At 41.3% G+C, this 27,126-nt stretch overlaps 1 protein-coding gene and 1 non-coding gene across 2 annotated transcripts; one reads left to right on the forward strand and one right to left on the reverse strand.

Annotated features, from left to right (window-relative positions):
- Positions 1-2,937: 2,937 nt before the first annotated feature.
- CAPN6 (calpain 6) lies at positions 2,938-27,126 on the reverse strand. Its single transcript, XM_029930142.1, has 13 exons — positions 27,050-27,126; positions 20,566-20,747; positions 11,892-12,023; positions 10,719-10,927; positions 10,010-10,202; positions 9,272-9,465; positions 8,949-9,026; positions 8,656-8,842; positions 6,787-6,909; positions 6,406-6,608; positions 5,721-5,842; positions 5,239-5,375; positions 2,938-4,621 (listed from the first exon to the last, which is right to left on the reverse strand). The coding sequence occupies exons 2-13, from the start codon at positions 20,728-20,730 to the stop codon at positions 4,439-4,441; spliced, it is 1,926 nt and encodes a 641-aa protein (XP_029786002.1). The 5' UTR covers positions 20,731-20,747; positions 27,050-27,126; the 3' UTR covers positions 2,938-4,438.
- Positions 24,684-24,789, forward strand: LOC115284492. The gene has a single exon (XR_003905240.1). It is a non-coding gene; the product is annotated as a U6 spliceosomal RNA (small nuclear RNA).

Genomic DNA, 27,126 nt, shown 5'->3' on the forward strand with positions numbered 1-27,126 from the left:
TTCACACTATGTGCATTTTTAAAATGAAAAATTTAAGTTCAAGACATATATGTCAACTAAAAATGAAAAAAATTAAACAGAACCTCCAGATTAATGAGACAATATCAGAAGATCTAAAATTCATGTCATTAAAGGCCCAGAGAGGGAAGAAAAGAGATGTGTGCAGAAAGTAATTTTAGAATTATTCATTGCTGCAAATTTCCCCAAATTTAATCAAGACATAAACTTACTGATTAAAAAACTCTGTGAACTCCAAACTGTATAAGTGTAAAGAAAATAACTCCTAGACAGATAATAAAACTGTTCAATATGAATAAAGAAAAATCTTGAAAGCCACTGGGGGGAAAAATGACACATAATATATTGATAGCAATAATTTGAAATAGTGTGGATTTCTCATCAGATACCATAGAGAACAGAAGACAGGAATGTCTTTAAATTGCTGAAAGAGTGGGGTGTCTGTCTGGCTTAGTCAGTAGAGCATGTGACTTGATCTTGGTGTCATGAGTTTGAGCCCCCATTGGGGGTAGAATTTAATTGAAAAAAAAATTGCTGAAGGAAAGAGATGCCAAACTAGAATTCTATATCCAGTGAAAATATCCTTCAGGAATGAAGGCAATATACACTCACTCTCAGATGAGGAAAAATTAAGAGAATTTGAAAACAGCTCTCAAAGTAATACTGAAGGAAGTTCTTCAGGCTGAACAAAAATAATACCAAGGAGAATCTTGAACTTTAGGAAGAAAAAGAAACAAAAATGTCTAACATAAAATACTATTTTCCTCCTCTTAAGTTCTTAAAAATATGTATAATCATTGAAAGCAAAAAAAAATTATAACACTGTCAGGAGGAGTTTCTAATGTATTTAGATATAATACTTATGAAATGTTAAAGAATCAGTCATGGGGTTTAGTGTTTGTAAGTCTTTACTTCTTAAAAATGTATTTACAGTGACAGTCAGTTGAGATTTTGAAAAATGCACATAAGTCATGGAACCAACATGACTGTCAAGGTATGGAATAGTTCAAAAATAATAAATAAGGTCATGATTCCCTGAAGTTTTCTCAAGCCACTACCCCGTCTCCCCAGGCAACATAAGTTTTATGTTACTAGAGAGCAGTTTGCATTTTCAAGATTGTTTTAAAATGTTTATTTTTCTGGGGTTGCCTGGGTGACTCAGTCAGTTAAGCATCTGACTTCAGCTCAGGTCATGATCTCACCGTTCGTGAGTTTGAGCCCTGCATCAGACTCTGTGCTGACAGCGCCCTGGAGCCTGCTTCGGATTCTGTGACTCCCTCTCTCTCTGTTCCGCCCCTGCTCACGTGCTTGCTCTCTCTCTCTCTCTCTCTCAAAAATAAATAAACATTAAAAAAAAATTTTTTTTTAATGTTTATTTTTCTTGAGGTGGGGAAGAGGGTCAGAAAGAGGAAAGGAGAATGAGAATCCCAAGCAGGTTCCACGCTCAGCATGGAGCCCAATGCAGGGCTCAATCCCATGACCCTAGGATCATGATCTGAGCCAAAACCAAGAATCAGATGCTTAACCAACTGAGCCATCCACGTGTCCCTTACATTTTTAAGATCATATGTGTGTGGAATCAGGCAAGTTGCATCCTCTTTTTTTCTGGCTTCTTTCACTCAGCATAATTATTTTGAAATGCACTTGTGTTGTTGGTATCCAATACATATTGGTGTGTATTGGTGCATTGGATTCCTTTTGGGAAAACCAAGTCTACTTACAAATTATGTGTGTGCGTACGTAAGTACATATGTGCACACGAAAGTGAGAGAGGTAAAGATTCCATGAGAGAAACATTTTGTATGCTAGCTGGACAGTTCTTGATACAGTATTGTGGATATACCACTGGTATTAGAAGTGTAGGAAAGATATTTCCACTTTCTGTGGGACAGAATATTTTCCCAGGAAGGGTCAAGGTCTAGAAGTCAATAGATGTGATTGCCTAAGAATAATGATATGATTACTGAAACTCTCAGTGGCTTCCATTCCTTATTTTCAAAAAAACAGGAATAATGACAGCATTTCATTATGGTTGTTATGGGCATTAAAATGAAATGTGAAGAATACAAAGCATTGATCATGGAATCTGACGCATAGCAAACAATCAAAAAGTGTTGGTTCCTTTTCTTTTCTACCTTTTTATTTGGGGGAAATATTCTCATCCTGAAAAAAAATGTAATAGCTTCTTTGAGCTTAATTGTAATATCATAGTGCCATCTGTTGACCATAGATAACTATTACATTACTAGTATAGTACAGTGCATTTCTGAGAAAGCTCTACCACATCTAAATACCTGTATTTAAAAGTTCATCTCTAGTGTTTTCTGGGGTAGTGCTGTAGAAATGGGTTAAGGACTATTCTACTGAGCTTTCAGACCCCTCCCCTGCATAGGTATCCTTGCCTGTCAAGAGGCAGGTATCAAGAAAAAAGGAGCGAGGCTTCCCTATACCCCCCACCCACCCAAGATAGGCAGATGAGATACTACTGAGTGTGGAAGCAAATGAGTAAAGTCTTCACATTCATTTGGCTCTAAAGGACACGCTGGGAGGAAGGAGCCGCTACTTTCTCCTGTTGGGAAGTCTGCCTTTAAAAGATATGGCCATGTAGCTTTGGCCTTGAGGTCAATCCCACAGGGGTTTCAAAATCATGTAACCCCAAATACCACTCAAATATTCCTAAATGTGGAATAGAAGAGGGCCCCTCTCCATTCTCTTCTCCCAACCTCCTCATCCCCCACCTAGATAAAGGACTGCACTGTCAGAATGCAGCCAAAGCCTCTGCACCATCAGATCTGTACCTAAACTCAGGATGCACAAATACCCCTATCCCCACTCCCAATTCTAGCAACTCCAAAATGAGTCTCAACAGATGGTCACTCTTGCCATCTTTTCCATTCCATCAAATCAAGCCAAGACTGGTCAATTTATTGAATGTGAACTTTATTGTGGTTTGGATTATGTAAGGCAGTGTGGTGAAGGCACTGCAGAAGTTACACAGACTGAAAAACATGGTAGGAAATGAGTGAGCTAAAAAAAAAATCCCTACAAAATATATTTTTAAATGAATGCGTGCAGGACTAGACTAAGTACTACAACTATGTTTTTTCTTCATCATTGCGGAAGCGTTGAAATATTGTCAGAGGTGGGGGTTGGGAGGAGTTAGGGAAGGCTTCATGGAGGAGGTGGCATTTATGCTGGACCTTGAAGGAGGGGCAGAATACTGAAAGATGAGATGGAGGGAAGAAGATTTCAGAATGAATGACTCTAGAGAAAATTCTGTAGAAATACTGAAAAACAAGAGGGCAAAGAAATGCCCCCAGGGAGTGAAGCTTCCCAACTGAAAGAAAAGCCTGAGGGGCCTGGTATAAGACCCAGAATCTCAGGCCCCCAGATGGGGTCTTCAGTACCAATGATATTCGGAGGCACAGGACAACAGGCTTGTTTGTAAACCTAGCAGCAGCAGGAGATTTCACATTGCAGTCAGGGGCCCCAAACTGGCTGTACTATGCCTAGGTGGATTTTCTCATCCTTTCAGGGGTGTGTGGTACTGATTTGTCCTTCCTCTTGCCCACTGACTGCCTGAACGGTAGTTCATGCGCGCCCACATGCGCGTGTGTGAGTGTAGGTGTGTGTGGATGGGTGGGGGACCGAGGCTTTGTCTCCCACTGCAGCTTCTTCCACTTTTCCCTCTTGTGGCACACAGCTGGCTTCCATTGAGCTGGAGCTCAGGCCCTTCCTGCTATCTAGGCCTCACTGAATTCCAGCTCGTCATTAAGCACCTAGGAAGCTTCCTCAACATGAAGGTAAAACCTACTGTTGGGGGCGGGGTGACTCGGGTTAGGGAAGAACTACACTTTCCGGAGGTGGTGATGGTGATGGTGGTGGCAATCGGTGGTGGTGATGGAGGTGGCAATGGTGCTGGTGGTGATAAGGGCTGGGGACTTAAAAGCAGGCTCTGGCTGCTGGGTAGAATGCTGCTGAGAAGTCTGTAGTGTTCAGTCGGGAGCTTGGATGTCAGGCTAGACCAGCTTGGCCTTGATCATCCCTCCTCCTTCCTTAACACGCCCTACAGGGAAGATACACTGGGCACCTGAAAGCAGCAAAGACATCTGTAGGGTATCCAGGCTATTGTCCTGCTTGAATCTCACCCCCGGAAGCCCCAGAGATCTTTTGTTGGAAAACATCTGTATGATCTCCACATAGAACTGTCACCTCCCCCTGTCCAGCTGCTGGAGGTATATAGGTTATGTAGCTACTGATGCTACTTGGATTGGGAGGTATGGGGAACTTATCAGAAGAAAAGGAAAAGTTAGTTACTGTGAGTTTCTTTCTTTCAAAAGATTATGAATTAGGTAAGACCTGGCATCTGACAGAAAATAAAGGATGGAAAGCTCTGTCAGGGTTCTCTAGAGCTGAATATTTAGAGCTCAGTGAGATCATCGCTGGAAATAACCTTGAAGCTGATGTGGCCCTGTTTGACTTTGGCAGTTGGACCACCTTTCTTACGCAGATACAGAGACTTCAGATCACGGCAGTCACTGGGGTCAGCATCTAGAGTAACTTGCCCCAGGAACTGATCACAGAATTTTCGGCTGTTCCAAACCTGGAGAGACAAGTTAAAAGAGTAAATATGAATGACCTTTTGTGAGTCTGGACTTCTCCCAGTGGCACCTAGAACCCAGTGCTGAACTTCGAAAGGTCTGTTTTAAACTGAGACATTTTAACACGTCTTCCCGATACATCTCTGGCTGATAGGAAGATACCTCATAGAGTAGAGATGAAAAGCCAGCCAGCCAGCAGAGCTCAAGATCTGCCTCAAGCTATGAGACGACTATGTAAATGCAGATGGGCAGAAGCATCAAGTCAGAAAAACAGCCAAACTATAGTGGTCCATCCTGACCTATCCCTGATCAGGATAAGGGTCATCTGAACTGGCATATGGTTTTCATGGGATTTTATAGTGCCTGTCAACATGTGTACCTGTAAGCATGTGGACTCGAATCCACAATGAAATGTATAGAGGAGAGAATACTTACAATGGAAATTAATAAGGAAGTCAGTGTGTGTTCTTGGTGGGAGATATCCTTGAGTAAAAATAAACAAAGACCAGGATAACCTTTGCTCTGTATTCTAGATATTTGAGACACTGGGGATAATCTAGAATCTGGTACGGAATGTGCGCCATCCTGGAGAGAGAAAGGTCCCTGTTCATAGTCTTACCTGCACTATAATAGGAATGTCAGTGGTCCTTCTGTAGAAAATGGCCTGGGTGTCAAAAATGGCATGAACCGTATTCTTTTGGACGGGAGAACGGACTTCTTCCTTTCCACACTTGATGACCAGATATGGATTTACAGCTGGAACAAAGTGGCAGTTGCTTTTTAAGAGACTCATTAAAGTTCTTTTTCTAGGTAGTCAAGAAACTATTTCACTAGGACTTTTAGCATAGCACCTGGGTATCAGAATGGCCTAGAACTTTTGTTCCTGATTCCCTTTTCTTTTCCATACTTTATGAAAATGAACACTGTGTACACCTTGCCCAAAGAAGTTTCCATCCCTTTCTCCACCAAGGTTGACAGTCATCTGGACTTCTCTAGACTAAAAATACCATTGGGGAGAATCATTTGTGACCATCTTTTCTAGCCATACATGCAATAAATGAAACCAAAGTTTGCTTTCCCAGACACCTCTGCAGTTCTTACTTTCATTGGCATACTTCTTCTCCAGGCCCTCGGCACTGTGAACAGTGATCTGGGTAACCACCTTCGGGTAGCCACGAGCCAGGTTCCAGCAGGACATCTTGGGCATGTCCAGAGTCAGTTCCCTGGAACATCAAAATGAAGACACAGCACTGATGATGAATGACCTCTGATGATCTCAGACATTGTTGCTGAAAGGCATGAAATGCTGAGTGACCTAGCCCATTCCTCCTCAGACATGGCTTATATTTTGAGTGTTTTCCTTTCCCCTGGCTTTAAGGACAAGCAGATAAAGACCAGAGTAGGCAGAGCTGGGATGAAAAGGTAGCTTTGGTGACCCAGGACTCAGAACACAACAGAGGAGTAGTGAGGAGTTCCAGCTGTTTAAGAGAAAATAGAGTCAGCCAGAGAACGGAAGATGAGATATAAGTGGAAAAGCTTGGGCTATAGGCCTGTTCCCCTTAAATGGCAGCTCAGAGCTCTGAAGCTCAGACCTCTACTGGGGAATTTTTCATGGTTATGGAAATAACCATTTTGAGAAATATTTCTATCACCATCATTTCAGTGAAGTCTGACATGAACAAGTTGTCCTTTTGCATGTCTGTACAGGACAAGCAGGGTCCAGGAGGTTAGTATTAGAGGCATGGTAGAAAATAGGAGTTTGTGGGGCTGCCCAAGGAAGCTGAACCTGAGCTGGACGGGCACTTCAGAGAAGATTCTCAGGAGAAACTCGCTCGTGCGTCCATGCTGGAACATGGTTGGGACAAGCACATAGTTGCCTTTCTTCAGGTACTTGCTCAGAAACACAGTGCGAGTGTCAATATAGGTGGAAGTCCCAGCACGCTCCTGGATGTAGAGATGGTGGAGGCGGAATTTGCGGTTCATTTCCACCTGGAAATGAAACAGGATGAAATGTTTCATTCTGCTCAGATCATAGTGTTTATGTTCAGAGATCCTAGGTCCTCTGCTTTCTTTATCCATGGACCTACCTTAATTTCCCGAACCACAGCCCATCCTAATTTTGACTCTGTTTCCCATTATTCTCTCTCCTCCTAATGCCCATTCTTACCTTGAAGAGCTCAAAACCAATGATGTAATTGTCAGGTCTTCCCATGCGGCGGTAAGTACGTATGTCCTTTTGCTGCAGTGACATAATGACCTTGTGCTCGTCCTCAGGCACATTGAAGATGTACTAAGGGAAAGAGGCCACCAACTAGCTTAGTTAACACTTTCATTTCAGATAAGCCAGCTAAGATTTCAGGGAAGAAAACTCTATGCAGAGAAGCCGAGACTTGCATTATTTTCTGGATTTTGCCATTGACCAGACAATAAAGCATTGGATAATTCATAGACATGCTAAGTGTAGACCATATACTTGGTCCTCCCTATGGCATTCAGCATGGATTGAGAGACAACTTTATGCCTATGTCTTTGATGCCAAAGAGGGTACGCTTTGTTTTGATAAGTTCTTGGTAAGATATTGGGTTTTGTGTTTTTTTTTAATTGTGCCGTGTTTTAAAAAACCGCACACAGAAAAATTCCAGGATCCATAAAGGCAAAAAGCACTTTTTAAATACATTTTTCCTGCATTTATTTTTTTATAATAGTTTATTATCAAATTGGTTTCCATAAACACCCAGTGCTCTTCCCCACAAGTGCCCTCCTCCACGGTTTAACTTAACCTGATACTATAGTCAGTCCCCTCAGCTAGCGTCCTATAGCTACCCCAGATGTGTGGCTTGTGAAGGGGCTGGATCCACTTCCTTGGAGAGTTGATGCTTTGCAACCACCTCTTCAGGGAAGCTGGAGACCTGTGCTAGAGACTTTGAAACCTCATCTGAGAGACTCATTATGCCATTGGCAAGTAAAACTAAAGGGCATTTGAATGTTCATTCTGTTCCTGTCTCAATCTTTCTTTCTGTCTCTATCTCCCTCTCTGATAGTTTTGTTCCCTCCCTTTCAAAAGAAACAGAAAATAAATTCAGAACCATAGGCTCACAAGGACACTAAAGATCAATCCTGTGCAGACAGTTACGAGTGAAGTCAAAAGCCCATTTCTCCAGCTTGGTATATGTGCCCAATATTTGAAACATTTCCAAGGTCACACAGGGAGATGAGGTAGGGGGTAATGGGAGCTTTCTTTCTTTAAGGGCAATTATGATGGAAGGAATGGGAAAAATGTATGAGTTAAGTAAATTAGCTATTAGTCTTAGTGTTCTCAAAAATGCCCAGCCAAGTAGGCCCATGGAAAAAAAGACACACCCACGTAAAGTGGCAATACAGTCAGAATTCTTGTCTCTTGTGGGTTGCCTCATCAGCACATTTGGGGGTAAAGCCATCAAGATTATTATAGATTCAGGCTTTGGATGTTAAGATTTCTTGCTTTGGGGTGTGCCTGGGCATGACCCCTAACGTCTCATCTGGAAGAGCACAGTAACAGAAGATTGATGGGATGGGCTCACTGAGAAGACAATGATTCAAATCCTGGTCAAAATGACCTGGTCCTGGCTGAGAAAAGGGAAGCCTAATGATGACATTCAGAAGAATCACTACATGAGAAAGGAGACATAGAGTAAGTCTGCCCCCAAGAGAACAGTTGCACAATAAAGAAATGAAAAAGAATTGAGAAGAGGCGTCCAGGAGTAGATCATTTCTGTCCAATGAGGGGCAAAGAAATCTATACTAAGCAATATGGCCAGGAGAGAGGCAGCCAGAAAAGACTGCTCAGATTTAATATTGTTGCCAACATACGTCTCTGAAAAGAGACATTGTCTGCCATGACTTATAGCATCTGAACCAATCACTAGGCATCTTGGTTGAGGAATATCACACAATAGCTGCAAACTGAAGAATTAGTGTCAAAGACACACTCCAAGGTGAGACCTGAGTTCCTATTGCCTTGATAAGTTGGAAGCAAAGAAAAAAAGTAGATTCACACCTGGGGATTCTGGAGGAAGGTATCACGATTGTTATAGCAGCCTCCTGACCGGTTCATCAGGGGATCATCATCCACAGTCCAGCATCCTACCACTGATTCCAGCTCCTTGCGGCCAAAAATAGGGTTGTTCACATTGCGGCAGACATTCAGTTCATGAAAGTTGCAGCAAAAGTCCTCCAGGCTCATCCTGAATGGAAGAAGGGCAGGAAAGAAATGAAGATGGTACTTAATATCTCCTCCTGTATTTACATGTAGAAACCCCAATTCCCTTAGCAGAGTAAACCCTTCCTCACCAAAATTCTCCATCATCAGACATGACAAGCCCCAGGTTCTTGCGATCTGCCACAGTCAGCTGCTGCCACTCTTCAGAACTAAAGGCAAACGAGCAATGGGATAAGCCATTATTTCTGCCATTGACTTGCCACAGTAATAAGCAGGATGCCAAAGGACCAAAATGCATGAGTATTGGACCTGCTTTATTTCACCTGTGGCTGTTGTCACAGACCCCACAAATGTCACTATGCATTGACAACACACTAGCAGTATGGAGGGATGATTTGGGAGAATGAATTATAGGGCTTTTGAGATGTGGCAGTCCAAGTGAAATGTCACTCACATTTCACTCCAGGGGCCACTCCATTCCTGTCGTCCCAAGGGATTCCTCAAGCGAACCATATACAGTTTCTCAGTACTGAAGACTTCCACCAGTCTCTCCCCAAGACGGATCTTGCGAATATCAGTCATGGTGTAGGTATGGCCCTTCAGTAGTCCCCAGTCAGTTTCAACTTCTTGTTCCTCCTGACTGGGAGACTGAGAGCAAAGAAAGATACATAAGGCCAAAAGAATTGGGAGACCCAAGGCCTGGCTCCTCCTCTTCCTTGATTGGTTTACCCCAGTATGATTAAAGCTAGTCTTCCCTATGTGGATAGAAATTTTATCCAGGTAACTTTACTTGGCACAAAGCAAGTGAAAGAAAGGAAATATAGAATTTAATATTACATCTCACTTAAACAATTCAGATTGAAACTACCCGCAGTAGTACATTGATATGAACAGCTTTAAATTTTGGTGGGGCTGGTTTGTTCCATGAGCAAACAGCTATAACCTCACATGCAGGCAGAAGGAAGAATTTGGCAGAGGCTATTTACACCAGCTCAGAAAGCTGCATTGGCCCCCAGCGGGATGGTTGGTGCAAAAGGATAAAAAGTTAAAGCTCTACGTTCAGGGCTCAACGTATACTGTTAATTTTCTGAGTTCCACAATGTCTTTTCCTGAGTCTCTGGGGTAAGGGGGATGTTCCCTACTCAATTTTGTAGAGTGAGCAAAGAATGGTTGTTTTGGGGTGACAACAAACCTCAATGGAGCAACAGATCAGTCCTCCTTTGGTAAATGTTTTGTACAGTTCTCCAAACAGCTTATACTTCTCCTCAACAAGCTCAGTGTATCTTCCCTTCTGCATGTCAACAGTTTCAGCCAATGTGCCAGTAAAGTCCACAATGATATCAGTGGTGGTCAGACCATCAAGGGCTTCATAACAACCAAGCAGCCTGGGGGCAAATATGCACAGTTATCTTTGTAAAATTACTTTTCCACATCAAGGGCATCTTGTTCCCAAAAATTAGCACAGTCCCTGCCTGGCCAGCCTGTACCAGCTGGCTTTTCTCTGGGTATGAAAATGAGAGGTATTTTGAGATTATAGTCAGATATTTCTAGGCTTAGGTTAGGTTGAACAAGGACAGTCCATGAAGAAACTTCTTTCTCCAGGCAAACATTAAAGAAGGAGAGAATTTGAGGCCATAATGCCATGTGATCTTAAGATTAGCAGCAGGAAGAGGCACCTAGGAGGAGGGAGGGTTTTTAATGGAAACCAAAACAGCTAATTTCTCTATCATCCAGGATTTCTGAGAGCCAGTCCCATGCCCAAAGCAATGCCTTGGATCTGATTGATTTCTTACCCAATTTAAACTCAGAGGCTGGGCTGGGAGAGAATGAGCTCCCAAGGACAAATGTGGTTTTCCTTTCCTCATGTACCCTGACCACTGACTAGTCAACCCCCTCCTTACTTTGCATAAGCCTTTTCCAGTAGAGCATTCCAAAACTCATTCATGGAGGTGGAGAAGGAGAAAACCAGATCTCCATTGATGGTGGGCAGCAAATCATCAATCACCACCTCAGTCCATTCTCCAAAATGCCAGAAACGGAAGCGAAATATTCCAGCATATTTATCTAGTTTTCGAGGGTCCCATTCCTGTTCCTTATGGTTGGGAATTGTCTGGAAATATAAAAACATTCGTATGACTCTTATTCACCACACTATATCTAACAATTGAGATTGCAGTTAACTTCTGGCAAATCTATATGGCAACAGTAAGCACATCAAATACATTGGTTTTGGGTCTAGGTTGGGCATTTTTTTCCCACAGCTTTTGCTTCCTTACTTCAATTTTGATAAATGCCTCAAGGCACACAGGGTAATTGGGGGAAGCCAGATAGGAGTTAAATTATTTCCCATAGATAATCTCAAACTCGATCATGAGAAACCGTCTGCACAAACATATTCACAGTTGCATGTTTAAACACCTAAAAGACAAAATCAATGAAAACACAAGGCCCCAGTGTTTAAAGGTCCATCCTAGAGATTTCGTGTAGATTTTATAGAATACAGATTTTATTCACACCTAAGATAAAATTATGTTTAGAAAATTCTTCTTTGTATATGCAATTACTCTTCTAAAATTATTTTTCTGAGGAAAAATCAAGTCAGTGCTTCACTGCCTTCAACTCTACCTAAATGCCAGAGGAATTTTTGTACTCAACAACTTATTAGAACCATTTTGAGGAACTATTTCCATCTTTCTTGTCTTTTCTGTTACCCATATCTATGATCTCCTGGCCCCTGCTAGTACTCTATAACTCCACATGGTGAAGAGAGTAAAGTATGCAGATCTACTAAGTCAAAATACTGCAAGTGACAAAAGATCAACTCTTGTATGACAAAGCCAATAGAGCAAAATTTTAATGGTGAGAATCTAGGTGAGTATATAGGCAGTCACTGTAAAATTCTTTCAATTTTCTGTATGTGTAAAAACTCTCATAATAAATTGAGGGAAGTCACATAGTTAATATCTTCAACCTCAGGAATTGACCAATCTAAAAAACTTATGACCTGATGTTTCCCAAAATTACTACAGAAGACAAGAAGGTGGAAACTGAGTGAAGTCTCACAGCAGGCATACCTTTGTCCAGTGAGATTCCTGAACAGCCAAACAGGAAAACGCAGAGACCATTGGCTTGTGCCCCAGTCTCCCTTGGATTAGCTGGTGGTTGCTGATGTTGCCCACAATCAGACGAGGGTCATCACAGATATCCTGTGGATACAATAATTTGTTCTAAAAATGTGTTAACAGTTTCCCAAGGATCAATGTGAGCTGAGATAGGCAGGGCAGACTTTACAGAATAGGTTGGATTAAAGATTGTGACTAGGGCTTCCATAAGAGGGATAAGGGGAGGGTCGACAAGGCACAAGGGTTGGTGAGGAAAAATAGAAAGCAGTAGATCATCTAGCCACAGGAAACTGGCTATGTGGGGGAAATAATAAGAGAAATGAGAGGAGGGGACACAAACAAACAGGTTAAGATGTGCTGGTGGGGGCCCTCAGAGCTAGCATTAAAGTGTGGAAGAGTTTTCACTATAGCAGTGAGTTTTTGAAAGGAGCTAGAGAATAGCACATTGCATTCTGCTCCTATTTGTCAGGATGAGACTTCCTGAAGCGCACATTCTCCCTCTCTGGGAAAATGGGTTAGGAGACCTTATACAGAAAGCCCTCTCCCAACGTCAAGTGAAAGCAACAGCAGTCTCCATGGCAAGTAGATTTTTCCATATCATTGGATGAATATAGATGGCAAAAGCACAAATAGCAGGTAGGTAACTCACAGGAACACTCCAACAGACACTCTTTCCCAACAAAGGATGTTCTGAGGGAAACCAGGCAGAGTGGGGGAAATATTTTGGGGTGTATGCATGTCTCTTCCCCCAACATGTCAACAGCTGTGCCATTCTCACTGTAAGTAGGAAAATGAGACCCAAATAATACAATTACAACACAACGTATGAGGGCACATTGGAGTTATTTTCAAAGTATAATCAGTGTCTAAAGGAAAGATCCCCAATGTTTCCCTGGTGGCAAACAGAATAGACTGAATAGCAGTGATAACACTTGAGATGAAGCCTTGAGGATGACTAGTGTTATGTAGTTGGACAAGGTACTTTGAGAGGTATGGAAGCACAATGGATAGAGAAGCCAGCATAGACAAAGGCATAGCTGCATACATAACATCTTATAATTGAAGACATGATTGTGTGACTCAGAGAATCAGCACTTGCAGAGTTCAAAGGCAGGAAATACCAGTGAAGTCTTGAGTAGCTGGAGAAAGCTTTGTGGAGGAGGCCGTTGGCCGGTACCTTGACATTCTGCTTAACCAGCAGAAATAAATCCTAGTCTCAAATGGAAAGAAAATCTAGACATACATCCTTTTAAAATTTATTAAATAGAGACAGCTATATTTTCCTGGTTCTCAAGCCTCTTTTTTAAATGGGCATAATTCTCCTTGATGAAGGGTCTGGTCTACAGAATGAAACATTCCATATATTCTTTAAAAGCCAAAATAACTCTGGAAAGGAATAAGCATTCTAGGCAGGGACAAATCCAAACTGAAGATTAATTGAGCATCCTTCTGCCAAAAGGAGAGGGTTAGGTGGGTTTTCAGTTTTGGATTTTCTGGTCTTTTTTTTTAGATGCATACCTAGTGTCTCATCATTACTTTTTTGTCTTAAGAGAAGACTTCTATCTTAATATTTTGTGGGCTGCCTGTTTTTTCACTTACTGAGTATAAAGCAGGTGTGCTGAGTGAATTAGGCCATGATATTCTTTCTCTCCTAATGTTCCTTTGCCCTTTCTAAGATGAAACAAAACACAGTTTTCTTTTGTGGGTCGGGGGTTACCATTTTATTTGGAGCAAGACATCGAGTTATCCAATGATTTCTTGGATTTAGATGATGCATAGAATTGTTGCCTACCATGGAAAACAATAAAGTGAACACTGACATAAGGAAAAGTGTCCTTTTAGATTATTGAGGCAAATTATTTGCTGGTTTTATGTAAAGTTATTAGTGGCTGGGGACACATTACAGTGTCTTAGATTTCCATAAGGCTCTCATTTCACAGCAGAGATCCAGGCTCAGCCAACACTTTTGGCATGCAAACTTTATTCAAGACCTAAAGGGTCACGTAAATGAACAAATACTTGCAAGCAGAACTCAAATTGAGGAACTGGGTAATTATTTTCCTATATATCTAAGCTGAGTGTGGTCATTGTGTGTGTGTGTGTGTGTGTGTGTGTGTGTGTGTGTGTGTGTAGCTGTATGCAATCATGAAAGAATATAAATTTGGGCCCAAAATTCCTTATTTTCTATTTCCTCTTATAAACTGGCCCACGCCCCAGTTTTACTTCACCATTGTTCATACATGATGGATAGCCATTTCACAATGAGTTCTAAAACATGATAAATTAACAGGCCATAGATTGTCAAAGCTGGAAAAAATTTTAGGGACTATGTAATCAACTTGCTTATTTTACAAAGGAGAAAACAGTCTCAAAAAAGGCAACAACTTGCCCCTGGCCTGAGCATGCAGCTAGTTATTAGGAGATCTAGGATTCAAATTTTAGCTTCTTTGAAAGCACATATAATTCAAGAAGAAAAGTCAAGATCCCAGCTGGCCCATCCATTTGCCTTTAGGTTAATCGATAACCACCACAAAAAAGTTAATGTTGTGCAGCTCTTCAGGGACAAAGTTGCAACCATCTGTGTTAGTCATCCATCCCAGTGTTTCATGCCTCTTTGCTTAAGTTATATCTTAGCTTTTGGTTCCCGGCTAAATATCACCAATGGGCTTTAAAACTCCTCAATTTAATGCAATAAATGTGAACCAATTTCTTATGTAGGTCAGCACCGTGATGTGAAACATGGAAGAAAATCTTTATTATGCCACATTCTCCACCTCTTTAAAGAAGTCAGAAACTAGAAAGAAGCTAAGTAGGTAGACAGGGTAAAGGGTAATAAGCCATTGCAAATCAAACAGCCAAATGGACTTTTTTGGTGACACATTTGAAAATAATGAAATGGCTATTTATTGACTTTTCCCCGAGTTTTGGACAACAGGGTGTCTTACAGTTGGGAGTAAATAAGTAAGGCTGGAGAAATTATTCTGTAATTCAGAGCAGAGTACAGGTGGGATAATTCAGCCTGAGCTCTGCTACAGTGGTAAGGAATGGAGCTGGGGAGAGGTCACAGCTCACATATTTGCATAGTTGGGGGGCTTGAGAGGGAGGAGAGATGCTGGGCCCCTAATGGCTCCCAGCTGTGTTGGCACAGTTGCTGTGATCCTTGAACTGGGCTGTTTGTCAAGGCAAAATAATTTCTTAGGGGGAAACACACACAACTAGGAAGTTGGACACCAAGAGTAAAGCCAGGAATGGTCTCTGCGTACCCTCCTACTTGAGACACAGCCTTCTATAAGCAAAACAGCCTCTCTAGGAAATATGTTCTCTTAGCGGAGTAGTGAGAGAACTTCCCATTGTTCTTACCTCATGTCCTTTCACAGAGACCTCTGGAAGATTGAGGGAAAGGAGACATAAAATTATAAGCCTTGGAGTCGGACACACATTATTCTTTGTGACTCCCTTTGCACCTACAACATCCACATTTTTGCAATTTTTTTACACAGGTGAAATATGCTGACAATAAACATTGATGTCCCAGGCATACCTCAAGAACCACAGCAAGATGAAAGGATGCCTAGAAAACCAGCAGCCAGAAAAGTGGAGGCATTTTAAAGAGTACTCCATGAAGTATTGCAGTACTGACGGGATGGGGGCATGAACACCTACAAGTGACGCCGGCCCTGCAGTAGATAAATTATGACTAAATTCCAGCACTCTAAGTAGTCCTAGGAGGCTGAGAGCTTTGTGAGTTGGTCCAAGTAACCATTATCTTATCCATAGAAAACTAAACCATCTCCAGGTGGGGCATTTGTAGGTGGACCTGGGCTCAGGCACCAATGTTGTACCAGCCTCTCAAGGAGTCCACGTTACGTGCTGGGCAATTTTACTTTTGCATGAAGGTTTTGTTATCAGTAAAATATTCACTTCCTTCCTAATCCCACCAAGGGAAATTCAATATGAAGCCTAAGAATTAAGGTCTTCAGCCTCTCTTTCACTTCCAATCTACACAACCAAGTCACTGCCTAGTTATCTTCTTACTTGCGCCTTCATAGCTCTGGTAGAAGACTCAATATATAAATCTCAAACTGCTTTATTGGGAAGAATTTACATATCCATGCAATTAATTCTGTTTAGCCACAGAAAGGACAAACTGATTACATGCTGCCACATGAATGACCCTTGAAAATGTTATGCAAAGCAAGAGTACTTTTATGATTCTGTTTTAAGTGAAATGTCTAAAATTTGGTGAATCTAGATAGAAACCAAAAGATTACTGAGTACCTTTAATGGACGAGGGGGAAAGTTTGCTCACTACAAACGTGTATGAAGGGTCTTATTGGGATGATGTATCTGTGCTAAAACTGGATTGTGGTGATGTTATCACAACTTTTTGAATTTATTAAAAATCATTGCATCGTACAATTACAGCAGGTGAATTTTAGAGCATATAAATTTTACTTCCATAAAGCTGTTAAAGTGGGGAATTTAAAATAAACAGAACAGATAAAAGTAAAGAGAATGGGAAGATGCAACTCTCTTCATCTGTGTCAACAGTGGAAAACATTAGGACTAATCAGATTGGGACAAAATTTCTGGGAAGAAAAAGAAATTTATGAACAGTCTAGGCCAAAACTACTGTACAGAGGTGTCACATTCAGTGGAAAGCTGGAAACTTCTACTAGCAGTGAGGAAAGCATTTCCCCTTTACTCTTTCCTCACAGGCCATCCATCATCAAAGCCCATGTATTCTTCTAATGTTTCCCCTTCATCAAACTTTCCCTTCCATTCCTGCCACTTTGATTTTCATCCAGAACCTCATCACCTTCCTCCCACCCAGTGTAGTGAAATGTCTCTTGGGGGGGTATTCCTAATGGAAGGGCTGGGGCAATGGCAATGGTAGTGGTGACCAAAATCAAAACTCTACCAGAGCTGACAGAAGATCTTGTGAAGGTGCCCTCGCTTCCCCCACAGCTTGTGTGCAAAGCCTCATGAGGGCTTCTTCCACTTTAGTCAAGGATGAGATGTGTCTGACTCTAAGACACTATTGTACCTGAGTATGAGTCAGTCAGGAAAAAAGCCAGAGGTGGGTAGGAAGGGAGAGTGGCTGAAGAGAGCTGGAAAAAAGATTTTTTTATGGGAATTTGGCAGCCAGATTTCAGCCTAAAAATTTTACCTGAAGCCTTATGATCAGTTATAAGCCTCTAAGTCAGTATAAATCAGTAAAACTTAGAATGTACTAAGACTATATATGTGGACACCCCTGAAGGACAGGAAAGTTCAGGAGTACCTGCCTCAAACGGTGTACCATTGTACCCCAGGAAGCTAGGACAATAGCTGCAGCCATTGGGCCAAAGAAAAAGTTAGGGAGAAGGATTTTTCTCTGGAAGGTATGAGCAGATGAACTGGCCCTGAATAATTAAAAAAAAAAACATTCCCATAATCCCTGCCTATTTAAAGTAGCTCCTGAAGACACAGCAAGGAAGTTGCAAGTGGGAAGAAGGGGAAGTCAATCCTACCCTAGGATATTGGGAGTTTCACTGAAGTCCTTTTGGTTCAACTAGCAGTGGAGTTTACAGGCATGAAGGCTAATAAAGGCAGAAGTTTTTCAACATAGGAAAGGAAAGCAACAGAAAATGTCAGGTTAATTATGCTTCTTCCGTTTTAGAGACTTCAGAAAATAGTTCTGGTTGAGGATGAGGCTGTGTGGCATGCCAAGGGACAAGATGTTTGTAAGCTTCCCTGCAAACCAGGATCTCAACCTTGCCAATGTAGCGGGTGAGGCCAACAAGCCATCTGGTCTTCCTGAGCCAATTCGGAGAGGCCCAGGGCTGTCTCTCAGCTTTCCTGATGGGAGGCCAGAGAACTTTGACGTGGTTCTTGACCACAGGCTTGGCCTCCACTCTGGCTGGAAAGGAATCCACAGCTTTTTGAGGAGACTCAGATGGTGGTCCAGAACCTTGTTTTTCCCCTTACTTCCCACAAGAGGCCCCTTCCCCAACCACTCCAATCTATGATGATCTCCCCCTTCTTCAAAATCTTACAGGATTTACTGTATACATACCTGAAAATAGCATTTCTTATATGAGGCATTAATTTATTATTTAACTCTTTGATAGCTCAATATCCATCTCTCCAGCTAGAATGGGAGTACCTTATCCCAGGTTGTGTCTGTAAATTCCCCAGAGGCTGCACAGAGTAGGTGTTCAATAAATGTTTCTCAAGATTCTCCCTTTGGGCTTAAGACTAAACTCATGGTGTATTCTCAAAAGAGAGAGTATGGATCAATAAATTGATCATATTAATCAATTAATTGGCATCAACCCAATGAGGAAGAATGTGAGAACTGACTGGTGGGAAGCTCCTTATTTTAGCAAGAGAAGACACAAACAAATCTGTATCCCTGAAATAGCAGCATGGTAGCATGAAAACCAATGTGGACTTTGAAGTCAAACCTGGATTCAAATCCCAGGGTGTCAGGAGTTTCCTCATCAATAAAATGGACATAATATTTACCTTTACTTTTCAAGCCAGAAAAAAAAGAATTACATCAAAGAAATATGTGAGATTCCTACATTGCCCAGCCATGACAAATAAAGATGAAATGAAAAAATGTACAGAAATCTCCAAACACAGTCTCTGGGCCCATAGCAGGCATGGCATAAATGCTGATTCCCCCTTTTCCCCCATCCCAATTCACCCTTTCTTTCTGAAATCCTTGGAAGTGGTATTGTCTGCTTCAGAGGCAAGATGGACTATTGCCATGGTCATTAAGTTTTTCCCCTTCTTGTAATCCATCTAGGATTCAATCCACAGAATTTTGAAGAAGGAGGCAAAGGACAAAAGACTGAGCCAAGACAGAGGAGGAAGCCTATGTCTAAAGACTGGCCATTATAGGAAGCACTGTCAGCTTGGTTCACATCTGTGAAATGGCTTCATGTTGCCTTGCAATTTTGTCGCCCATTGGGTCGCCTCCTATCTCTTCCAGGACCTCTCCTTCATCAATCATTCCTCTCTCTTCTGTGTCTTCAACCTCTTCTTTACTGTTTGTTTACTCCATAGCCTAGAAATATGTTCATGTCTGTCCTATTTTTAAAAGACAAGACTCCCCCCCAGAAAACTTTCCTCAATTTCCTGCCTCCTTTTCAGCTATTTCTGCCCTATCAATCTGCTTTCTTTCATATCCAAGCATCAAAAAAGAGAGGTTCTCCTCATTATCATCATTTGTTCTTAAGAGTGTCTCTCAGCAACATATCTCTATTTTCTCCATGCATTTCTGGAAAAACAAAACAAAACAAAACTTACCTCTCTGCATACCGAATTAGTAGCTAGTGAATTCTACTCATGTTTCCCAGATTTTTATTGTAGGTCAGTGATCTGCAGGGATATCAACAACTGGAGGCACAGAAAGTCAAGAGGAGTGTAATCTTCTTTCCGATGGAAAGAACTCCAAGTCTCATACTCTCAATGGCTATCATACTTTGTGGACAAAAACTGAGACATGTCCTTTGAGTCATATAGAAAAACCAAGAGCCTTGAAGTGGCCAATGTATCTTGGCACCACCTGGTGGCAACCTACATAAACTGAAGTAGCTCTTGTGAGAAGTCCAATTAGGAGATTAAACTGTGGAAACTGCAACTAAAAAGTTGCAAATAAAAAGCTTGCTCACTGAAGAAAGCAAACCTTGGGTTGTTTATTGTGGTGGTTCCAAAATAGGGCACAAAAAGATACATCAATGCATGGAATCAGAAGGTCTTTGGGATATTGTGAAGGTCCAAGAATTTGAATTTCTAACAGCCCTCTGTGCTCTATATCCCTGGTCACCCATTTTAGGAAGGAGCTCAGGTGTAATATCTTTCTTCCAGTTATAATACCCTTTAGATAGAGAGCAAGGTTGCCATTTGTTCTCCAGATTGCATCATCCTATCATTTTATACATTGAACTTCCACTCACACAGAGCTTGCAAAGAGGTCCCAAGACTTGCTTTAGAGACACAATATACATCTGTTCCACAGAAAACCATGGTAACTATTAGTATATGGTGAAAGAGCTATGCTCCTACTTAGATCCCACTTTGCTAATTGTGAGGGGATCTAGGTGATGGTATGCAAAGAGCAGCAAAGAAGTCTCCCTCCCCCAGTGCAAATTCCATCTTGTCCTCCTTAGAGTTGATTTCCTTTATGCTCATCACATAAGGAGTGTTCCTCCTTACAGGTCTGAAATGATCTTGAAATTGCTATGATAGGTAACTTGTTAAAGAGAAAAGAGTATAATTGTTTTTTGAGTTACCACATTTACTAAAGTGAAGTTCTGAAAGAAAACAAGCATGGCATTTGTTGTTGTTGTTTATTTATTTATTTCCTTTAAAATAACTCATTCTGACCAAATTCAAGATTCCTCAAGCGAAGCCAGAAGCACAGATACATAAAGCTTATCATTTTAAAGCTGTCTCCTAAATTGCTTTCCATATAGTAGGCTGTATAAGAGAAATAGTGGATCAGGCAGAGTTATGATGAAAGAGTTCAAGAAGGAGATAGAAAGTAAGAAACAAACAAAAAAACCCCAAAAACCAAACAAAACATCACCACCACCACCAACAAAAAGAGCAACAACAAAAACCACAAAGTTACCTGGGGACGTTTCCACGCCACTTTCCCGGGAAGCAGTCGATTGTAGAAAAGCGAATCATTCTCAGGCAGAAAGGTTGGGTCACAGAAGAGTCTGCCATCTCTGATGCATTCCTGCTTCAGTTCCTGGTACTTCTGGTTTTTGAAGAGTTTCAGAGGAGGACCCATAGTGCCGAGCTAGATATCTAGAAGGATAAAAAAATGTAGTCATTGGAGGAAGAAGTTCTTAAGACTTATTATTGGAGCTAGGCACTTGAAGCTTGGCTTTAACAAAAGTGAATATTTTTATAGGAATTAAGGACCAGATTCTGCAACCAATTGGCTTAGCATGGGGCTTTGGCTTGGGCGCCTAAAACATTTTGGGGCCTCAGTATCTTCATTTGCCAAATGGGGCAATATAATTCTTAACAATATTATTAAAAAATAGATAATAAATGTTAAGATTGCTAGTTAAAAGTAAGTTATTATAATTTAAAGGGCAATTTTCTGTTTTAGTTGGCAGAGAGGAGCTTAAAGCAGAGAACAATTCTAAATTTGAAAATAAAAGAAGAAAGTTGTTTTACTACATGCAGAATAATTTGGTGCCTTGAAGGGCCACACACTTTGAGCTTGAGGGGAGAAGCAGCTCCTTTTACTTCTAAAGAGCCCCTTTACACAATTCCTTCCCTTTTATCATTTAAAGAGCTTTGCATTTTTTATTATTGGCCAGGAAGACTAATGCAAGCAACAGAGCTCAGCAGATGGCCTCCAAAGACAAGGAAAGATAGAAAGATCCTATGTGTCTTTCTTCTTCAAAGTCTAATGTGCAATCATTTGCCGCCTTAAAAAGCAGACTCTGAAATTCAATTATGCTGATTTGATGGACTATAGATTCTTATCCCATGGCAATACACTGTTGCTTTCTTTTCTTTTTAAAAACAAATCTTACATGGCTAAATAAAGGATTAATATAGTGGCTCTTCAAGCAATGTCTGAGTGCCCCACACTCAAATGTCCCTAACAACTGGTTTTTATGAGGATAATTTGAAAGGCAACTTTGATTTTAAATAGCTTTGGGGTGATAATAGGGTTCTCAATGCCTTTGCTTGATCCACAAAGACAGATTTGTAATGATTTTAATGATTCTTTCTTGACATTCAATGGTTAATAAGAGGAGGGTTGTGAAATTTACATGGTGCCAATCATTTCAAATACATATATTTTAAGGATAACTGTGTCTATGTTTCATGATTATATGAGGGTTGAAACTAGAATATCTGAATAAAGTATCTGCTGAAAAGTGAAGAAAGTTTGAAAAAAAATAATTAGCACTTTAAAGAGTGTCTGTGTAGGTACCACAGCTCCAAATCACTTAATAAAGAGGGAGCCACTATTTTATAAAAAGTGAAATTTTAATCAGACTTCTCTACTACATTATTTCATGTCCTTTCAGTATTACATTGAGATACCTTGGTAAAGAAGTTTTGGAAAAGAAGTTTTCCTATTTGAAACCTATAAAAAATTTAAATTTGATGTTATTCACAAACTATATATAAACAAACTTACTCTTTCTCTGAGTCCAAGGAATAAGAAGCTGAAAATAACTATAGTTTTTTTTAATAGCCTTATTTACTGACAATTTTTTTTTCAAATTGAAGACTATGGGACACTGCAAAATACCAAAATGCCTTTAGTCATCTGATTTAAGTCTGTTCACATATTTTAAATATTGAAGTGTATCTCAGTATTTGAAATCATGAGTGGTATCAGTAATAATTTTCCATTAAGCAGCATCAGAGCAAATCTAAATGTATGCCCAGTCTCCTTTCTGGAGTCTGTTACAAATGGACCCTAATTTTCACGTGTGCTCGAACTTACAACAAACACTACTGTGCCTCTTGCTTTCCCTGGAAGGTTTGGTGGACTGCCAGAGGCTGGGGATTGTAAATGGAGGATAGTCTGGGGCAATCAGGGTATTTAGTTTGCCAGAACCTCCTAGGCCTTGAACATTTTGTATAAATGGTTATTTCCTGTTCTTGGGAAGGCCCTCTGCCCCCAACTGTCTCCCTTGCTACTCAGTCAAATTACGAGGCAAACAAGACCCTGCAAAAGAAATCCCTGTTATATAAGGAGGGCCCTTTCTACAGACAGAAGTACCATCAATCGAAAGGAAAATCAGGTTTAATTTGAAAAACCAGTATGATCCCAGTAGACTCTTTCAGAGGCAGAATATATAGCTGATGTGGATAGGTCAAGCCTTCTGCGTGAGGGCACTTGCATTTGGGAAGGCTCGGTAAATAAGAAATAGCAGGCTATCTGCTTGAAATTTGACAGGCTTTCATTAGAATAAAACTATCGTCCCAAGTCCTGCTGGATTTGCAGAGTAGACTTGATCCCCATTTCTGACTAGGTAATAGGAGAAATGTGTTCCATTGGTGCAACCTTGGTTTCTTTATGCCTCGATATTCTCATCAGGGGTGTGAGTTATCTATCCTGCCCTCCTTATACTGTGGCTGTACCTGATGAGACATAATATACCTAATGATGCTAACCTAATGGTTAGTGTAAAAGTATGTTGAATAAGTAGGAGCTCCATAAATGCAGGATATACATTGTAAGTGCTCTCATTGCCTGGCACAGAGCTTGGCATACAATGAGTGTCCAGGAAATATTTGTTGAATGCATGGATGTCTTATGTAGACAATTAATGTTTGTATGGCAATTTATCATTTGACATGTGCATTTTGGTTCATGGTCGCTTCATGGCAGCCATGTTTACTAGACATTATCTGTGCCCTTTATGTTGTACCTGCAGAAATGGCAGCTTAGAGAAGGGGCAGCTAGAAACTGTCAAAGCTGACTCAAACCCGGGTCTGTATAATGCCTGATCTGGTGTGCAGCTTTCTATCACACCACACTGCTTCTTTCGGTCACTGCCTCCTTAAAGACGGGACTTTTTTAAGCTCAAATGAGGAAAGCCCTCCAAAGCAAACATGATACCTAACTTTGAGGCATTCTGCCTAGAATTTATTGCCATGGTAGATTTTGAAAAGGGTGTTTATTTCCACGGTTTGATGATCATGGGATAGTCTGAACCCTTCACATCTGAGGGTTCATTAGTGAAGTCTGAAAAAAAACTTTTGGAAACCCATAAATTTGTAAGCTGGGTTTGACATAAACATAAACTTGCCCTGTTACAACCTAGGAGAGTGGAGAAGGGAATGCTCTTTCTTAGCTGTCTTGCTGCACCCAGCATGAAGACAAGAAGGACTTTTAGTTAAAGACCGCATATTAAGAAAGTCAGTAAACAGAATCAAAGCTAGGGCTTTAAAGCATCAACCAAAGGGAGCCTCTAACTAACAAAGGGAATGTGCACATCTAAAATGAGGGACCCTGTGTCCTGGGATTGGGGGGTGTCCTATCATGAGTGGTTGGGTGAAGCAGAGTGTGAGGTTTCTGCATTGAAATAATGGTCTTACACTATTTCAATTAAGACCCACTGTCTAGAGATAGAGTATGAAGGCTGTATGGATGCAGGCAAGTGGAAGGGGTAGATCCAGAGTGGAAAGTTGGGAACTGCCAGGAAGTTCAGGGAGCCTGCCATGTAGAAAGCAAGGCTGCAGTTAGGAGTTTTTGCTACTCACTGGCCTGGAAATCGTGAGGAGCTGGGCAAACTCAAGAAAATCACTTGTTCTTCACCAGTGGGTCAGCCTTAACACGGAATTCAGATTCGGCTCTAAAGCATGAAATCTGCCTCAGTTTCTTAAAGATAACTATTCTCTGATAGAGGAAATCATGTCTGCAGTTTACAAACTGCTTTTAATTGGGGTGAGCGGGAGAGAAAGGGTGGGTATTTAAGGGGAGAGAGGGAGAGAGCATGGCTCTGGAGGTGTTATCCCTGGCTGGTTTCTACCGCTACCCCCTACCCCCCCCCAGCCTCCTCCAGCCCTAGTTTCCCCACCTTGTACTGTACTTGAAGTGAAAAAGGAGATAATAGCAATTAGGAGTTCGCAGAGCAAACTGAATGTGGAAGACCTAAAGTGTTCCCAGGCATGAAGTAGGGGCCACTTTAGCTTCACACCTGGGGGTAGTGTGGAGAAGGAGAACTAATTAAAAAAAACTCCACATCCACGTTACACAGAATGCTCACTTTGGCAGCACATAGACTAAGATTGGAAGGATACAGAGATTAGCATTGCCCCTGTGCAGGGACGACACATATGTTACACAGAATAGTGCTTCCCATCTCATTGGCAGAGGCATAGCAAACATCTATGGGCACGCATCTACCAGGAAACATATGGCTGGTCAGATTCAAATTGCTGGCCAGACATCTTGGGATCTAAATGAGACCATAAAATTCTCTTATCTAGGACCTTTATCTAGGACATATGTACTCCAACCAGAGAGAGAAGACTGTTCCAAGAAATTCAAAGAAAAAGGAGAGCACAACTTTCTTTAATTCCATCATTGAAAAACTTTATCAAAACATACAAAACAATCCAGAATCATAAAAAGAAAACAAGTAGTCAGCAGATCCAGGATCAAGTCCCAAACGCCACCATTTAGTGTCAGCCACATCTCTGTCCCTCAGTTTCCCCATAAGCACAACAGAAATATGATGGCTGCCCCCGTTCACCTCAGAGTATTATCGAGGGAATCTAATGAAATTAAGCATGTGAGCTGTTATAATGGCTAAAGATAAGAGCAATGAACGGCCATAGTATTAGAAAACATTCACTGTTAGCAAATTAAATCTCTTTCCTGTCCTTAGCGGAAAATGAGATTTAATCACCTGCCTTAACTAAAACATTCATTGACATTTAAAAGACCAAAATAAAATGGCCCCTCTGCAATTCAGTACTCACTCTCTCTTCCACCCCTCATTTTTGCCCCACTACCCATTTTTTCCCTTCTTGGATGAAGAAGCCCATCTTACAAGTCTAATTTTACAACCTTGCAAGAATCAAATTCCAATTTTTATAGAATGTTACGCTGGAAGGACTCTTAGAAATTACTTCACTCAACTCCTCGCTTTTTCAGGAAGGTAAAAACACTGGCCCAAGGTTACACAGTTACAGACCTCCTGCTTTTTAGAATCCTCCCTTACAAGAATGCACTTAGGAGTTTTGTGTTTGAATTGCAAGCTGTCAGAAGGTGAGATGATTTCCAATCAAGACTAATCAAAGAAATAGTGTTTGGGGGCCACAAAGGGACTTTTTCTGCTTTTAATTTAGGAACTGAAAACACTCAAGGATATAGAAATACTTTTTTTTAACCTATTCATGATAACACAAGTGTTTAGACTCTTTCCTAGCTTGCTAGGCACTCAATAAGGATAAATAAAGAATGCTATTCCAACTCCAAGTATTCACACATGCACACGCTCATGCACACAAACAGCCAGAGGAAAGAAAGAGTTAATTAGCAGTCCTCCCCCCAACCTGAAGAATCTTTTTTTAATTCCTCCAGACTATAAAACGTCCTTAATTTCACAACAAACATTAGCAAATCAGACATTAGCCACCTTTCAGTAAAACATTAATCATGATGCTTCATCCTGAAGCCAGAGGTGACTGTCAGGATGTTAGAATTTGTTTAATTTCCCTAATGTGCTTCTAACCAAACTTCAAGCTCGAAAGCTTGGGAACCAATTTTCAACTGGAATATGTGAACCTTTTTCTGCCCTGCCCCCTCAGCCCACTCTGGTCAAAGAGCCCAGTTAAGCCCCTAGAAGGTGAGTGGTAACGTAGTAGGGAGGAAGGAGATAGAGCCCTGGCTGCAAATCAAAGTTTAAAGTCAGTGAAAAATAAAACCAGGCTGGCCATGGGCTGATAATGAAATAGCCAAGATCAACCTATCACCAAGGCAGGAGGACCCCCGGCTGTGTAGAGAGGGCAGCCACTCCCTCTGGTGCAAGAGCACACAGCCTGGGCACCCTACTTCTAAGGGCATTTAAAGACCTTTTGTGCATGGTGTAGATCCAAGATTATACTTGCGTTTCAATAATTTGCCCACAGCTGGGGGTCAGCAGAAGCTAAAGGGAAGCACTGTCAGCCCGATTTCTCCCTCTCACACCTCTCTCCCAGGTTTATTCTTCCTTATCAGGTATTTTGGGTTACCAAAGACAAAACCAAACCAAACCAAACCACGTGTGCGTGTGCGTGCGCGCGAGCGCACGTGCACGCGCACACACGCGAACACACACACACACACACACACACACACACACACACCCTGGTAACTGACCAGATACCACCAGAAAAACCTCACCACCAGGCAACCACAATCACCCACACACACCAAAAATAACCAATCGAAAGGTATATCATTAGTTTTGAAATTTCCAAACTATTACACATACCTACTCGATTCCGATAAATCTTAAAATGAGAGCTGCAGAGTTCTATGAACTCTAAGTTCAAGTTTCTTCACCTCTTTCAAAAGACTCCAAGTTATCCAGCAAATAAAATTGCAGAATAAGTCTGCAAATGCCCTCTCTGCTCACCTGAGTTATCCCAGGAGCCTCGCTGCTGCCGCCGCTGCTGCTCTTGGCCAGGTAACCCCTACAAAGTCTGTCCAGTC

This window comes from Suricata suricatta, chromosome X (genome assembly GCF_006229205.1).
Source record: "Suricata suricatta isolate VVHF042 chromosome X, meerkat_22Aug2017_6uvM2_HiC, whole genome shotgun sequence".
Classification (NCBI taxonomy): domain Eukaryota; kingdom Metazoa; phylum Chordata; class Mammalia; order Carnivora; family Herpestidae; genus Suricata; species Suricata suricatta.